General features: G+C 37.5%; 1 protein-coding gene across 4 annotated transcripts in view; it reads left to right on the top strand.

The window, feature by feature from the left end:
• Positions 1-16,606: 16,606 nt before the first annotated feature.
• The window catches only part of AP1AR (adaptor related protein complex 1 associated regulatory protein), a 50,218-nt gene continuing 48,465 nt past the window's right edge, over positions 16,607-18,359 (top strand). Inside the window, exon 1 of one of the 4 annotated variants that reach the window (XM_074228698.1) lies at positions 16,607-16,933. In XM_074228698.1, coding sequence (XP_074084799.1) covers positions 16,851-16,933 — 83 coding nt within the window. In that variant the 5' untranslated portion in view covers positions 16,607-16,850. The remainder of the gene's footprint in view (positions 16,934-18,359) is intronic. The other 3 variants (XM_074228697.1, XM_074228700.1, XM_074228699.1) reach the window with 3 other exon arrangements.

Raw genomic sequence — 18,359 nt, 5'->3', positions numbered from 1 at the left:
CTTTTGATTGAATATTTGACAGTCAGGAAAAGCTAAATTTGAATACTTCTTCAGGCACCAACAAGTTATGTGACCCTATCAAATGACCAAGTCATTTAACTACAGCTTCCTCTTCTATAAAATGCTGAAGATAATAGCAATCCTCCCAGATTTCTTGTGAGGACCATGAGATATATAAAGCACTTTGCAAAATTTAGTATGTTTTTCAATATTAAGAAATAGTAAACCATAGGAGTGGAGTGTTTCAGATTAAAATGCTGGTAAAATTAGGACATCCTACCTTATCAGCATCCTGAATTGGGATAATCCCACCTAGCTACGGATATTTCATGACACCCAACATGAACTGTTATAGCTGTGTTCAACTATTCCTGCTCCCCTCTGGTTTACTTAACTATTTAATATAACAGTTCTTTGCATATAATTTCTGTGATACTAAAGTGTCAACTTGAGAAGTCAGCTTTACTGATAACATTGGCTCAGAATGTTTGTCTTTGCTTAGATAGTTTTCTCTCACAACTGCTTTTCCCTTGATTCATTTAGATAACTTTTCAATGGCAGAGGTCTTATTTAATCTGTCTTTGTTCTGATCAAACAAGTGCATTTTTTTAGCTGCTTGATGAGGATGCTGCTAATAGTTTGACAGAGCATTTTTATAGCATAGTTTATCAGAGCATTTGCTAAGTTATATAGGATAGAATGCTGAATTTGATTATCCTTTTTATGTGTCCTTCAAATATCTAAATTTCTGAAGAACTGACCTCTTTGAAAAGATATTGGGAACAAATGCCAATTGAGTCAAACAAGTTTTTATTTTGTGGTTAAATTCTACCTTTAGAAAGCAGTGAGGTATAGTGAGTAGACAATTGGCATTGGAGTTAGGAAAACTGGGGTTCTAGTATAGCCCTAATATGTGCGATCCTAAAAAAGTCATGTAAATGGTTCTTAATATCCCTAGTATAAAATTATTTTAGAGTATAAATTATAAGTAGTGTATCAATCTGAGTAGAGAAAGGAAGTCTCTTCACCATAGTTTTCTAACACTAATGAAATAACATGTTTAGACCAAAAATGGTTTTTGAAATGGTCTTTCCTCATTAGGAAAACCAGAAAGCCATTTTTTTTTATAACCAAAGATAATATAAAAGAAATTGCATATAGGATTGTTTAAAGGAATACAGTAAAATTCCAGGAAGATCAAGGTCTTCTTTGGGTTCTAACTTGTGATTTCAACAGTATCAGGAACTCACGCAGTGAAAATTCTCTCCACTAATGCAGATCTTCAATTGTTCTTCCACTTATATAGTTGCCAGGACACTAAGAGATTTGGTGAATTGTTCTAGATGGCCAATTAGTCAGAAACAGAGTCTAGACCTAGTTCATAGGATCTCAGATATATAGTTAAAAAGGGACTTTATCTAATTCAGGCAGCATGGTACGACCATAAGACTTAGACTCAGAAAGATACGAGTTTAAATCTTAATTCAGACATTTACTAACTGTGTGACCTTGGACAGGTAACAATGTCTGCCTACCTGAATTTCCTCAATTGTAAATGAGACTAATAATACAACCTACCTCCTAGGGCTGTTTTAAGGATTAAATGAATTGACATATATGAAATACTTTGGAAACCTTAAAGTGCTAAAAGAAAATTGCTAGCTGCTTTTATTATTATTCACCATCTTCATTTTAGTAACAAGACACCTGAGGCCCAGGGATGGCAGACAATTTGCAAATGATAATCTAGATCTTCTGAGTAGAACATCAGTGCTCTTTACCCCATATAATGCTGTACTGTCTTCAAACTGTATTAAAGACAGTTTAGCTCAATGCATACATACATGTGTGCATGTGTTTATGTGCATATTTTCTTTTGCAGAAATATGTTCCTTTAAGACCTGTAGAAATTCTTGCTGCTTTTAAAATATCTTTTTAGATCAATGTGGTCATTACTGTAAAAGCTTCAGATAAATATAGCATTTGATGCAATACTATAGTCATTATAATCTACAGGCCACTTCAGACCAACCACAGAGAACTGACTAAAGTAGAGGAATTTAAATAGGAATGGCATTTCTTTGTATAATACGTTATTCAATTATAATTGCATGCATTTTTTTGTTTGTTTTCTATATTGGAGATTTGCAAAGCAACATGAATATTGACAAGTCTAAAAGGGCCATATTTCTGCAAAGGTAAAATGCCCACATGAACATTTGTGATCTATTCAGTACTCTTCCACAGCAGTAGTCTAAATAGGTTTTCACATAAAATTGCCTATATTAAATTACTGAGCATTTACTAACTAATAATCATTATGAAATATCAAATGAACCCCAGATAGGAGTCAATTGAATTCTAGCATTGTGTCAATAATCATATCTTAAAGGAAACAGCTAATTTGTAGAAAGTATGTATCATCCCCTAACTACTTTTTGAGAATGGAATGTGCATATTTTGGTTTTATCTTATTTTTAATTATAGTTGTGATATCCCTAGTCATCTATGATTTCACTCATGTCCTTTCTGTAACTAAGAAAACATATTAAAGAGCTAAATGGTAAAGCTCATAATTCTGAATAGGCCATGGTTGTATATTTGCACACCAGATGAAACTGCAGCCCTGGCTAATAGAAACAAACATCAGGTGGTTATCTCTCTCTGTGCATCTATCTAGCTCTTTATGTCCCAGACAGTATTAATAGTGTGATATGAAATCTTTAAAACGGTACAATAATTATTTTTCTCTAAAAATACTATAGCTGTATCATCATCCAAATTAGCTAAATCTGAGAATATTATCCTTAAATCTTTTCTTCTAAATAAAACTAGTTTATCTCCAGTTTTTGCTTGCTTTAGAGATGAAAGTAGGAACATTAACAACATGCTCTCCATTTCTCCTAAGAGAGGTGTTCACTGGTTTGGGGATATTCACCACAGGGGTTGAGTCATTTAATTAAAATAATGGCAATATTAGTAATTAAAATGCCAAGCACTTGGAATGCAAATATAAAAGTGAGGCAGTCCATACTTTTCAGGAGTTTATATTTAAATGGGAGGAATTAATACACAAAGGGGAATGGTAGCTTCAAAAGGGAGGTTTGGTATAAGAATGTCATAGTGGTGTTGAATGAAGTCATAAGGTCATAAGTGGAAATAACTATGTCTTTTCCAGAAGGAATGGGGGAATAGTGATGGTGGAAGTGTGAGAGGATAGAAGAAGGTATATGTAGATTCCTGGCTGGATAGGATGTAAAGGAAAGTCTGGGACCTGTTAAGTAAAGTGAGTGTATGTGAGTTTTCACTCAACTTATTGTTTAAGTTTCATCCCCAGGGCATAAATTCCCAGCTGAATAAATTATCTTCCCCAAGGAGAAGAAGGAATTCTAAAGGGTATTATTAATTTGAGTGGAAAGAGTGATGAAGTGGCACCAGCAGTAGGGCAAATGGTAAGACGCTAAGAGGAGTCAGTGGTTGAATAAGTGAGATATGATGATTAAACTGCATTGGTCAGTTACCAAGGCCATGATTTCATAATTCGAAGGAATTACCACTTGAATTATCAATCAAGAAAGAAACTAAGTTGAACAACTAAGACTGTTTCTCTTAGGTGGATAGAATGCTTTGAGGGAGCTGTGGAACTATCAGGAACCAATCAGTGATTACTAGAGATAATCACATCAATCACTGTGAGAGGGAGACCATTAACCATATCATAATATTCAAGTTTAGGTAAATGCTAATGCTAAAGGACCCAGGATGTACATTAGTTTTGTTTTCCCTAGGCATACCTATTAACTTAAAAAAGTTTCAAGTAGGGGTGGCTAGGTGGCGCAGTAGATAGAGCACTGGCCTTGGAGTCAGGAGTATCTGAGTTCAAATCTGGTCTCAGACACTTAATAATTACCTGTGTGGCCTTGGGCAAGCCACTTAACCCCCTTGCCTTGCAAAATCTAAAAAACAAAAAAAGTTTGAAGTATGAAACAAAGTGGTGAATTGTGTATCTGTTGCCCAAAGGTCATCTCATTTTTGATCAGTCATGTTATCAAATTATTTATTCAGTCCTGGTTGTACTTATGTCTTGGAATCATATGTGACTCGTTCTTGACTTAACATGGACATTAATGAATCATTCTGTAAAGATGACCACAGGCTTCAATAATCATCCTTTCCACTCACTATCTTACAGATGAGGAAACCAAGATCCAAATTCATGAAGGGGCAGCTGGAGTGGTACAATGGACTGGAATTTGAATCTTTGTTCATCTGGGTCTTCTACCTCTCTGACACTCAGCTTTCTCACCTGGAACATGGGAAGGCTAAGACTAGATTATCTCTCTGGTCCATTTCAGGTTTGGAATTTTATGGACTTGATTACAAAAATGTGAAACTTAGTCAAATGGTTACTTTGCCAACATCAAATTCATGTTCTTTACAATACATTTTGATTGGGAAAGAACCTAAGAAATAAAGAATGAGCTGAAAAGGTGAGATATTAGCAGAGTGAGAATATTTATTTTTGCCAATAAAGTGCTGGATAAGGAGTATAACTGACCACAAGAAATACAAAAACAAAAAAAAATTGGTAAGGTGATACTGAGTAATTTCTATCAAAGCAAAGTGGAGTAATTCGAAGATATTGTGAAATCTGAGTTGGAACAGCATTGTAATCGATTGCAGAGAAATTAAGAGGCATGGCATACAGATGAGTAGATACTGATATGGCAACAAAAAAAAGCATATCAAGTCACAACACAGCTGGGTGAGCAATTATTTTCATAGGAAAGAAAAGGAACTTGGAGGTAGAATGTCAGCGGTTATATAGACTTTTTCCTGGTTTATAGAATATTTAAGATTAAAAACTATCTTTTTAGGATAACTTCATGTAAAAAAGTACAAAAGAAGGTGGCTTAGCCTTATCAGATCTAAAATTATATTATAAAGCATCAGTCCTCAAAACTGTCTGGTATTGGCTAAGAAATAGAGTCGTGGATCAGTGGAATAGACTAGGTGCAATAGCAGGAAATGATTATAGTAATCAGCTGTTTGATAAACCCAAAGAGTCCAGCTCTTGGGATAAAAAGTCTCTCTTTGATAAAAACTGTTGGGAAAATTGGAGGATAATATGGAAGAAACTTAGATTAGACCAATACCTCACACCCTATACCAAGATAAGATCCAAATGGATAGAGGATTTAGACATAAAAAACAATATTATAAGAAAGCTAGAAGATCAAGGAATAGTTTACCTGTAAGATCTATGGAAAGGGAAACAGTTTATGACCAAGGAAGAGATAGAGAACATCATTCAAAACAAACTAGATAATTTTGACTACATTAAATTAAAAAGCTTTTGCACAGATAAAACCACTGTAACCAAGATCAAAAGAAATGTAGTAAATTGGGAAACAATTTTTGCAACTAGTATTTCTGACAAAGGACTTATTTGTAAAATATACAGAGAACTGAGTCAAATTTTCAAAAAAAAAAGCCATTCCCCAATTGACAAATGGTCAAAGGATATGTAAAGGCAATTTACAGATAAGGAAATCAAAGCAATCCATAGTCATATGAAAAATTGTTCAAAATCATTACTTATTAGAGAAATTCAAATCAAAGCATCTCTGAAATACCACCTCACACCTCTCAGACTGGCCAAGTAGAGAAAGCACAGTGATCAATGTTGGAAGGGTTGTGGGAAATCTGGGACACTATTACACTGTTGGTGGAGTTGTGAACTCATCCAACCTTTCTGAAGAGCTATTTGGAACTACGCCCAAAGGGCAACAGAAATGTGCATACCCTTTGACCCAGCAATACCACTACTGGGTCTATATCCTGAAGAGATGATGAAAAAGGGTAAAAACATGACTTGTACAAAAATATTTATAGCAGCCCTGTTTGTGGTGACAAAGAATTGGAAATCAAGTAAATGTCCTTCAAGTGGGGAATGGCTTAGCAAACTGTGGTATATGTATGTCATGGAACACTATTGTTCTATTAGAAACCAGGAGGGACAGGATTTCAGGGAAACCTGGAAAGATTTGCATGAACTGATGCTGAACAAGATGAGCAGAACCAGAAAAACATTGTACACCCTAATAGCAACATGGAGGTGATGATCAACCTTGATGCACTGCTCATCCCTTCAGTGCAATAACCAGGGACAATTTTGAGCTATCTGCAATGGTGAATACCATCTGTGTCCAGAGAAAGAATTATGGACTTTGAACAAAGACCAAAGTCTATTACTGTCAAATTAGGGGGGAAAGTATTATATTAATATGTAATTTTACTATCTCATACTTTATTTTTCTTCCTTAAGGATATGATTTCTCTGTCATTACATTCAACTGAGATCAATGTATAACATGGAACCAATGTTAACACTAACAGAATGACTTCTGTGGGGGGTGGGGGAGGGAAGCAAGAATGGGAGGAAAATTGCAAAACTCTAAATAAATAAAATCTTTCTTTAAAAAAAAAGATAGCTTCATGTTATGAAGCAGCAATCCCAACCCTAAAGAAGATTTCTTAGGGTAGAGATAGCCATGGAAGGGGCAGTGTGAGCAGCCTGTATGACCCAGTTCAATTATAAAAGGATGGCTACTATATGGCATTTTAAGGACTAGTTAATTCATTACTATGCATCTCATCTTCAGATATTATGGATTACAAAGTAATAATTAGATACAAAGATTTCTGAAGTTGCATTCCAAGTACCATTATTCTTATGTTACATAGAAACCCATAAGAATGCCACTGAGTTCTCAAAGGTATACATATAAAACAAAATTTCCTGAAGTTTCTGGAAAACTGGAAAAGTTTGAGGGTCCAGTAATGGACTAAGTGTTTGTGACCTGTAGACCAATATAGTTCAATCTAGAGTTCATTTCTTTTTTTTTTTCTTCAGTTTTTGAAAGGCAATGGGGTTAAGTGGCTTAACCAAGGCCACACAGCTAGGTAATTATTAAGTGTCTGAGGCCAGATGTGAACTCAGGTACTCCTGACTCCAGGGCTGCTGCTCTGTGTACTGCACCACCTAGCCACCCCTAGAGTTTATTTCTTAAAAAAAAATCTTGAAGAAGAGATAGGAGGCAATATATGTCAAGCAAGTCAACACCATCACCACCTTAGATCTTGACCACCATCACCCCTCAGATTTTGCTGAAGAGAGTCCAGAAATCAGAATCCAAGAGCCTTGGGAGCAGCAGCATCTCCCACACCCCTATGCTGGATGCCACAGTCATCCCTGAAGGGAGAGGTCATTGTGGAGAAAGGTCTCATCTAGTTTCTTAACACCAGAAACAAACTTCTGTCAACAGTCAGATAAAGTCAGTCATCAACCCTCGTGCATGGCCCATCTCCATCCCCAGCCCCCCGCCAGACTCCTGCTTTAGGCCCAGTCCCATAGCCACATCCATGATGATCCAGCAATGCTTTGAAGAAGGGTTCCCCAATCAATTTCCAACCAACTGCCACTCCCAGGACAGGTAAGCATGATGAACTGAAGCCACAAGATAACCCTAAGGGACATAAAGATGTCTGGATGTGTCAGGCAAGCTAATCCACTTTGACCACCATCTCCCTTTAGATCCTAATGGAGATGGCCCAGGACTCTGAACCCAGGAGACTCCAGCAGCTTCTTTGGTGATACAGCCTGGGTACTGCTCCTGCAGGTGCTACAATCACAACTACTCAACACCCAAAAAAGGAAAGTTATTACCACCAAAGTCTTTGGTAATGTGAAATAGTTTGACATTTTATGACATCATTTTATGGGCAGAAATGATATTGAATTAAATTTATTTAACAAATAAAATAAAGAAGAGGCATTGCCATCTACTATGGTGCTTTACTTTAAGGACCCATTTGTGTTATCTCCCCCATTAGAAAATGAACTGCTTTAGTTGTTGATCAGTCATCTTTTTCAGTCATATCTGACTCAAAGTGATCCCATTTGGAAATTTCTTGGCAAAGATACTAGAGTGTTTTGCCACTTCTATCTCCAACTCATTTTACAGATGAGGAAACTGAGTTAAGCAGGAATGATGTGCCCAGGGTCACATAAGTATTTGAGGCAGATTTGAATTCAGGAAGATAATTCCTGACTTCAAGTCAAACACTTTATTCACTGGAGCACCTAGCTATTTGAGAACAAGTACTATCTTTTCTATTTGTATCCTCAGTATTCAGTACATTACTTTGCATACAATAAGCACTTAATAAATTCTTTATTCATTCATTCCAAAAATTCTTAATATTTTTGTCTCTAGTGATTCATGAAACAGTTTACTACTAAAGGATGGAAGGATTTTGGAACTGCATAAGCAGAGGGACCAACTATTCTGATAGCCCCATAGCTCTTTTGAAATACTAAAACAAGTTAGGGCAAAAAAAATTTCCATGGAGATACATTTCCACTTTTATATTGAAGCCAAAAGCAAAATAAGACCCAGTTTACAAAAATTCAGTTACAAGTAATTCTGAGATCTAAGTATAAATAGATAAGAAAGTAAAACTGTGTTATAGGGTAACCCCTTAAGTTTATTAATATTGTTTCACTATTAGAATTTGAGATACTGTTGGAATTTGTGGTTCAAGAATGCAACAAAATGGAATATAACTCATGGTCTTTCCCATCATGGCAAGATCATTCATGGCCCAAAAGAAGTGGTGAAACCAGGTCACAAGTTATTTAACTGGAAATTGATTAACCTCATTTTCAAATTTAGCTCATCATGAATTAACTGAGATTTTTATATTTCTTGACCACGAGTGGAGTGCTGTGAATTCTTTTTCTTAAACTTAGATTAAGATTTTTAGCATCAAGGTATATAAATTATCAATTTGTAGAGAATAATCAATATCATAAATGTTATTGTCGCAAAAATCCTTCTGGCTCCTAATTCACATTTAACATTATTTCAAATCCTTCAGCAACAAGCTCACATGTACACTTGTATCCTTGTATACTTACACACATATCCTACACAGGAACAAATATAGTTCCCGCCATTGAGAAACTTATTATTTATATTAGGTGTAGGGTCTTTTTTCTGTTGGAGTTTTGAAGTTTGTTTTTTTGTTTGTGGGTTTGTATGGGTTATTTTGGAATCGATATCCAACTATTGATGAATACTGAACTAGTCATCAACTACCTCCCACTCCAATTTTATTTAAGTGAACTGTTGTTAAATTATATCTCCTTTATCCTGCAGTTATGTATTTTCACCAAGTATTTCACTTTGTTAGATTCAACCCATTGTTTTAGGCTACTGGATCCTAATCTATTATCTATTATCCTAATCTATTATCTATTCCTCCTTGCTCTGTTTCATATTTTATTATTTTTATTTTATTTCATATTTTATTATTTTTATTATTTCATATTATTTCACATTTTAAAATGGTAAAAAAATTTAGGTCATTCATAACAATATTGAACAGGACAGGGTCAGGAGTCATGTCTTGGGGTGGCTAGGTGGTGTGGTGGATAGAGCACCAGTCCTGGAGTCAGGAGCACCTGAGTTCAAATTCAGCCTCAGACACTTAATAATTACCTAGCTGTGTGACCTTGAGCAAGCCACTTAACCCCATTGCCTTGCAAAAACCTAAAAAAAAAATATTTAAGAGTCATGTCCTTCAGTGTCCCTAAAAATCATGATTGAAGTTAACTTCAATCATTGGGAGTTACAATAATTCAGGGTTACAATAATTCAACCAGTGAAAATTCAACCGTGAAAATACCTATCATGCAACCCATTTTTCTCTGACTCTATCATAAAGATAACAGGATTTAGAATTGGAAGGAACTTTGATTCTAGTTCAACTCCCTCATTTTATAGATAAGGACACTGAAGCCAAAGAGTCATTAAGTGACTTTCCCAAAGTTACACACTTAGTAAAGGGAAGAACCATTGCTGTTTGAGGAATAAGGGGAAGGGTTTCATCAAAAATTTTATCGAATACCTTGTTGACATGCATACACATTATAAGTAAAGAAGTTTCCTTTAAAAGAAAACTGTCAAAAACACTGTCAAAAAAGGATCAGGTTAATTTATCATGACTTTGTTCTCTATCCTGGTTCCTAATGATAATGACAATAAAATCATTCACAATTAATAATATCTTTTTGCTTTTACAAAATTCAGTTCGTCCCTGACCAATTGTTCACAAATCATCCACTAAATAATTTGTTCTGGAATTTTATTAGATTCAATATAGTTTCCAAAATCTTTCTTTGGTTAAGTGATACTTGCATGAATAAATAAAAATGGAACAAAACAAGAAAAGGAAACTAGAGTGCATGTGCTCTCTCAATTTTAATGAAAAATAGTTTTATTAAAATGGAAGTACTTAAGCTAAGTTAACTTCTCCAATGCCATAAAATAAAATTTAAAAGGAATAAATGTCTATTGAAAGTTTGAATCATTATTCTAACTTGGCTTTTGACTCAACATTTCACATCCTTTTTCGTTCCACAATCCACTTAAAAATTTCAAAATATAGCAATATATATTTGAAAGAGGACCTTGGAAATTTCTACACTGACAAAAACTAAAGTAACACCATTTCCAAAGCCCATTGATAAGGATTATTTCCTTATTGTTGGAGATCAACAGTGTGAGGAGTGGGGCACTTAGCAAGTTAGTCTCTTCTTGATTGCAGTTGCCTTTCTGGCCTCCAGCTTTAAGAGAGAAGTTGGAAGAGGCCAACTCCACTTTAAGCTGCTGAAGGGAGAATAAGATTTTGGAAAGAAGCCAAAGTGAAAGGAGCTAATAATCTTCATTATGTCCCTATCACCAATTTGTTACACTAGTCATTTGAGAGAATTTCCCCTTGGTTGAGCTGAGTTATATTGCTATTAACAGAAGAGTTTCTTCATTGGTATGTTTGTATGTGTCTATTTTTCTGATTTCTGTTTTGAATAAAAATGTTTCTTTGCTGATAGCTATGGAATTGATGTTTTGTGAGAATTGAGTCAAGCCTTGGATGTAAAACAGGAGTCCTCTTTCTTTCATTAATGAATAGCTTGAACCTGAAAACCACTTTTATCTAAAACTTAAAAAATAGCTAGATGACCAAATAGATATACTGTATACTGTATAAGATGAACCCTTTATTGATAAATTTGGGGGTCTAAAAACTGGGAGCATCTTATATAGTGGTTGTATATTTTTTTACTTACAGTTCCCACTTTTTCACACTTTTGTCTTTGTGTTCATTGTTTCACATTTTTTTACAAGTATATTAGGTGTCATTTTGTCACATTCTGCCCAGAAATGTTTCAGAAAAGATTTTCGTCCAGTGCTGAATTCAAAGTGATCCAGTTTGCAAAAGTCAATGGAAATGGTGCTGCTATACCTCAGTCTGGTCCTCCTCCAACTGAGAAAACAATCTGAGACTGGCTACAGGAAGAAGAAACCAGACTGGAAACCCCCTGGCAGAAGAAGGCCATGAGAAGCAGGTCAGCCAAATGGCCTGAGTTAGAAAGGAAAGTGAAGAGATGGGTTGAAGAGCAAAGGGCCAGTGGAATTCCTGTGTCCACAAAAATGGTCCAGCAGGAGGCCAGTAGAATGGCTGATGAAAAAGAAGTGTCTGATTTCAAAGGAGACACAATTCATGAAACGGAATGGACCAAGCATGTGTCCACATGCGAGACTTGCCCAGAAGAATTTCATAATGAATAAAATTTGAGTTCAATATTTTTTTTTTAGTTTTTGCAAGGCAGCAGGGTTAAGTGGCTTGCCCAAGGCCACACAGCTAGGTAATTATTGTCTGAGTCCTAATTTGAACTCAGGTACTCCTGACTCCAGGGCCGGTGCTCTATCCACTGTGCCACCTAGCTGCCCCTGAGTTCAATATCTTTATGTAATACATTTTTTTTCAAATTTCAAGCCCCCTAAATTATGATGCCTCTTATACATGAGAAAATACAGTAATACTCTCTCACTTTGAGATGAGTAAAGTGCCCCCAACCTCTTGTTTACTCACCTAATAAGAATTCTCCTATGAAGAAGGGCCAATGGAGAAGACTCTAAAGAATTCTATTTTCCCTCCCTTTAAGTTACACAATGATACCCCCATCCTTCATATGTAGCAGACAGCCTTACTACATTTATATGGATGTAGAAAATTGGGTATTACAGTTAGAGAAAGAAAAGTGAGGAGAGAAATGAGTGAAAAGGTCCCTTGGCTATCATTTTCTTCCTCTGTCAGGGTGTTCACTGAGATTTTGATACCACATATGGATCCCCTAATAAAGTTTGTATATAGCAAGGTGAAAGGACATGTATTGATGAGAGAAAAGTGAAAAAAAATTGGGAAAACGGTATAGTTCAGTGAGAGACCAGTCCAATAGCGGATGAATGAAAAAGCATTTCTTAAATGTTCACCATGTACCAGACTCTGAAATAAGTGCGAGCTATACAAATGGAAAGTCTCCAGCTTTTTATTTTATTTTAGAAATTTTTTTAAAAATAGCCTCAATTCTCAAGATATTCATATTCTAATAAAAGTTTTAGCTACAAATCCTAGTGGTTCAGAGGTACAAAGGCAAAGCAGGTGGTAAAGTATCTTCTCCCTATTATTTCTATTAAAAAAGTCACATTTGTTTCTAATAATTTGTCAGTGTCAAGGACTTGGATGAAAGAAACTTATTTTTCTCATCTTCAATTGAAGAGAGGTATTGGAGTATGGGGGGGGGGGTGAGGAATTGTAGCACTTTCAGAGATAGCTGCTGGGCAACATTTCCATAAGAATTAATGTCATTAAAATGGAGGAAGCAGAACTGGGATTGCACTAAAACTAGGAAATCTTTCAAAAAATCTTTTAAGAAATTCTTGGGAAGCAGTCCTTAGCTGGAAGGAACATAATGGACAATAAATTCTTATTGATGAATTGTTAAATATCTTTAATTCATCCTAGAAACAATTAAATATGTGAGATAAAAAGCAAAAGAAAACTATTTTGAATGCTTTTTAATACAGCTAGCCTAGAAGTAATGGATTATAAATTCTAGAGAATGATACTATGTACTCTCCTATTTCTGCATAACTTCTAGTGTACAGCACTGGAGGCAAGAAAACTAAACTCTATTTCCAAGAAAACCTATGACAGCCTACTAATTTTTTTACAACATATCTCTAAGATTTCTTGAAATTGCCTTAACTGACTTCATACATTTCTAGGAAAAAGGTATGAATAGTTCTCATCAATTTATTATGTCCTCCCACTTTTTAGATTTCATCATTTCAATAAATGCCTCCATTTTCCATCAGGCAGTTAATTAGTTAACCAAGTAACCTCCCTATGGTAAAGTTAGATTTGCTTTTTTAAAAGTTCAGTGGAATCCCTACTCAAATAAGTAACATATTAACCTTGATCTAATGGGCACATATTTCGAAGAAAGGACTTGAGAAATTTCAACACCCCTGCTGTAAAATGAAGAAACTGAGGCTAAAAATTAAAGTACAAAGTTACACAATTCATAATGGCAGACTTTAAGCAAGGACCTTTGCCTGGTGACTCCAACCCACTCCAACCGAGATTATATTTGCTTTTTGATGAACCTAAAATAAAAAAATAAAAATAAAACCAAGGAAAAATATATCTTCTGATTTTGTAAGTCATAATCTCAATTCTTTGTCTCTCTCTCTAGACTGAATGGTTCATTTGAAACTAAACTTCTTTCCTAGAAATCACTATTCTCAGAAACAGTAATAATTTTCTTTAATTTACCTCCTTCTTGTAGGGAGTGTTTTGGCCTTTATTGTGCCCAGGATTAAAAATTACTCAGAGGTCATTCAGCAATAGAGAAAACAGTTCATCTGTCTCACACAAAAATTATGAGCCTGACATTTTAAGTGCTCTGTAGAGAAATCTCCCAATTATATTGAAGGCATTGAAATGGGTCCTGGATTTAGAAAAGCCTGAATGGAAACTGGACTTTGGCAAGCTGTAGAAAGGTTTAAATAATTGCGCCAGGAAGAAGAGTGCAATTAGTAGTAGAAGAAGGCATATTTCATCAGTAATAAAGTTAACAGGTTTAAACCCAGGCAGGCAGAAATTTGAAATGCTTGTCTGGTAAATGAATAGCAATCAGAATACTTTCCTCATGTTCAAACTTCCATTTCTAATGAAAGTGTAAATATAAAGGCCAGATGAATTAGGAGTAACATGATGTGAGAAATAGTATAGAAACCTGCTCCCATTTGGCCCTGTTTTACAAGGTGGCCTGACAGGGTGGGCGGGGCTAGTACAATCGGTTTAAACAGACTTTCTCTAGGCTTTAATGCACAAACCACAAAATTTGAGTAGTTAAAATTCAAAATCTTTAAAAAATGATTAATATCTTAAAGTATCCACTGAACCCATCAAATTTGCTGTTTTTGTTTATTCTTTTGATGACTTGTCATTTCATTGGTATATGGAAACAATTAAGAATAAACTTCCTCTGATGTAGATAGTTCTGCTCTGCAACTTTTAGTCTGAGCATTGAGAACTTAAATAATTTAACAAGTCACAGGGTCAATTTGGTTCTGAATAGAATTTAAGATCTAAGTCTTCCTGTCTCTAAGGCCAGCTCTCTAAGCTTTTATTTCAGGACACCTGTTGACCCATCTTTTTTTTTTTTTTTTTTTTTTACAAAACAATGCACAGCACTAATGCAATGATAACAACAGCTTATTAGAACCATTTGTATTTTCTTAAGCACTTTCTTCACAAGGATTCTAAATTTTTTGTTGTTCATTGTTCCACTGATTGACTTAGTTCTTTTTTAGCAATACAGTGATCCAAGGCAATCACAAAAGACTCATGATGGAAACTGCTATCTACATTGGGAGAAAAAACTGATGGAATCTGAATGCAGATTAAATCACATTATTTTCACTTTCTTTTTTTGCTCTTTTGTTCTGTTTCTTCTTTCACAACTTGACTAATGTTGAAATATGTTTTACTTGGTTATACACGCATTTCCTAAATCAGGTTGCTTGCTGTTTGGGGGAAGGGAGAGGGCATGAAGAGAAAGGGGAAGGGAGAAGAGGAAAAAAATTGGAAATCAAAATCTTATAAAAATGAATGCTGAAAATTGTCTTTACATCTAATTGGAAAAAGTAAAATATTATTTACATCAAAAATGTTTCTGTTATTGTTCTTTCTACTTACATTATCATAATTGTGAGTTTTGTTTTCTACTTAGGTCCCTTGGTATCTTTTCATGTGCCTCCATGCTTCTTTAAATTTATCATTTCTTACTCTACAATAATATTTCACTATGTTCATGTACCATAACTTGTTTAGTCATTCTCCAAATGATTAATTAGCATCTATTTTGTTTCCAGTTTAGTATGAATATTTCAGTGTATGAGGCCTTTGGGTCAGCCTTCTTGGGGTATAGAGGTAGCAAAGAAGAACATTTTAGTCATTTTTTCAAATTGAATTACAGATTGCTTTCTGTAATGATCACAACAATCCCAGTTCCATTGATAATTTATTCATCTTTCAGCCTTCACATCTCTTTTTTCATCTTTGCTAATTTTCTGGATGTGATGAACCTTTGGAACAATCTTTAAGAACGGATCTCAGTCAACCTTGTTGGACTTGCTCATTCCATGAGCACAACAATCAGAGAAAAATTTGGGGCTATCTGCAATGGAGAAAACCATCTGTATCCAGAGAAAGAACTGTGGAGTTTGAACAAAGGCCAAGGACTATTACCCTTAATTTAGGGGAAAAAACTGGTATCTTATTGTCTGATCTTGCTATCCTCTTATACTTTGTTTCTTCCTTAAGGATACGATTTCTCTGTCATCACATTCAATTTGGCTCAATGTAAAGACTGACAGATTGCCTTCTGTGCGGGGTGGGGGGGAAGTGAGATTGGGGGAAAATTGTAAAACTCGAAATAATAAAATCTTTAAAAAAAAAAAGAATGGATCTCAGGAGTTGGACTAGTGCGGGGGTTCTCGGTTCTTTTCTCAAGTTTGGTGCCAATTCCCATATCGGTGTCCCCAGTCTTGCAGTTTTCTGCACTGCAGACTTCTGTACAGAAGGCTTCCTTGGGTCCATATTCATGTATTTGCTCCACCTGATGTCACTACTCCGCGGAGTCCGTGAGCCTCGGGGCATGTCCGGGCTTCGGCACTGGACCGAGCGGGCTCCCCTCTGCCTCCGGGCCTCCCAGGCTCGGTCCGCCTTTGCCCGGCTCCGCACGCACGTGGCGGGGCGACGTCTCCCAAGCTGGGGCCAGCCCGGAATGCGGCCACTCCTGCCAGGCCCCGGGAGAAGGCGCCAGAGAGCCCGACCTTCTCACTCCTCCCTCTCCCCGGGGACCGGAGGCCGGGGCGGCTGGCGGTCCGGGCTTCCGGCGCGGGGCGGGGCCGAGGGATCCTACGGAAAGCCCCGCCGGACATTCCCCTTCAGAAGCACAACACGCAGCCGCAGCAGCAGGCTCGGCCGGAGGAGCAGCCGGCGGAAGTGACGCAAGGCCTCGGCCCGGGGCCAGAGGCGGGTCCGGCCGGGGGGCGGGGCTGGAGGCACGTGGGCAGGGCGGGGTTTACGGGCCGGACTCGGAAGGAAACGGCGGTTCCCTCTCTCCACGTGGCCGGCCTAGAGGCTGAGGGGGCGCCGGGCTCGGGCTCGGCTCCCCCCCGCGGCCGCTCCCCGGCTGCTGAAGCGCCGGGCGCCTTTGTTCCTCGCGCCTCCGCGCGCGCCACCCCCAGCCCGCCGGCGGCTCGTCGCGCCCATGCGGCTGCGGGGGCCTGGGCCGGGTCCCGGGCGCGCGCGCGACGCGGGGGCCGCTCGGCCTTGAGGCTGCGGCGCCGCGGGCGGAGCGGCATGCGATGGGGAACTGCTGCTGGCGCCAGTGCGTCGGGCTCTTCCGCCGGGAAGCGGGCCGGCTGCAGCGGGGAGGCGGCGGCGGAGGGTAAGCGGGGGCGGGGCGGCGCTCCGGGGCGGCCCTTGGGGGGTTGCAAATGCATTTCCATGGCAGGCACTGGCGAAACGGTGTAGCTGAACAATGGAGTTGCGAGACCCCGAGGACGCGTTTTATTCGCGGGAGCATAACCGGAGACATAAGAGCTGTGTCTGTGCAGCTGGGGCTCCGGGGCCCCTTCGCGGGGGCTTAAGAGAAGGAAAATGAGTAAAGAAATAGCCAGGAGTTGGCCCCTTCCCGGGCCACCCGTCACTTTCTATAGGCATGGTGCGAGGCAAGTCTTACTAACATCTTTACCAAAGTCATGTGGACGGTGGTGAAGGGAATAGTAAGGAGCTGCCCTCAATTACTCATCGTTCATATAAATGCATATATCTATATATATATTTATATATATATACACAGCGCTAGAAGAAAATGCAATTTAAGCTTTCGGAACTTTAAACTGCATGAAGACTTTGGGGGACACTATATGTGTGTATATATAGTCATACCTACCTGTGTATGTGTAGATGTTACTTATTGAATATTTGTCCATCTTTCCTAAAAGGATCATAGAATTTAAAATTTGTTGTAGATGGATTTTTAAGGGAAGGAAAATAGAGTAAAGAAATAGCCAGGAATTGGCCCCTTCTTCCCGGGCCACCCGTCACTCTCTATAGGTATGGTGCGAGGCAAGTCTTACTAACATCTTTAACCAAAGTCATGTGGACGGTGGTGAAGGGAATAGTAAGGAGCTGCCCTCAATTATTCATCATTCATATAAATGCACACATATATATATAATATACAGCTCTAGAAGAAAACTATTAAAGCTTTCGGAACTTTAAACTGCATGAAGACTTTGGGGGATAGTGTGTATATATAGTCATACCTACCTGTGTATGTGTAGATTATTGAATATTTGCTTATCTTTCCTAAAAGGATCATAGAATTTAAAATTTGTTGTAGATGGATTTTTAAAGGAAGGAAAATAGAGTAAAAGAAGTAAAGAAGTTGCGTGCCCTAATTATTAGGCCAACTTATCTATATTTACAGATATCACAAATGGATTTTTAGTAGAAGCAATTTGGAAAATAGTTTAAAAGAAGTAGTCAAAAAACTGCAGTCACTAGTTTTAGTTCCATCACACACACACACTAGTATAATAAGTAACATGCACAGGCACAAAAACAGGTACACTGTACTGATCATGCCCTTGTATCTCCTTTGGGCACTCACATGACAGTATGAATACAACAAGAGGGACATCATACTACAGCTATTGCATCCACCTTATTGGAAGTGTGATTACACCCCAGTTTTGAATTCTGGTACTGGTCTGGGGCAGATTTGGATCAGTCACCCAGCCTCTTCATAGATCTTGTTCAGCACTCCTAAAATTTTAGGATTACTCTTTTTTAAGGAGAATTTACTT

Source organism: Macrotis lagotis, chromosome 3, assembly GCF_037893015.1.
Source record: "Macrotis lagotis isolate mMagLag1 chromosome 3, bilby.v1.9.chrom.fasta, whole genome shotgun sequence".
Taxonomy (NCBI): Eukaryota; Metazoa; Chordata; class Mammalia; order Peramelemorphia; family Peramelidae; genus Macrotis; species Macrotis lagotis.
Note: the sequence above shows the minus strand (reverse complement) of the source record. Positions and strands in the feature narration are given on the sequence as shown.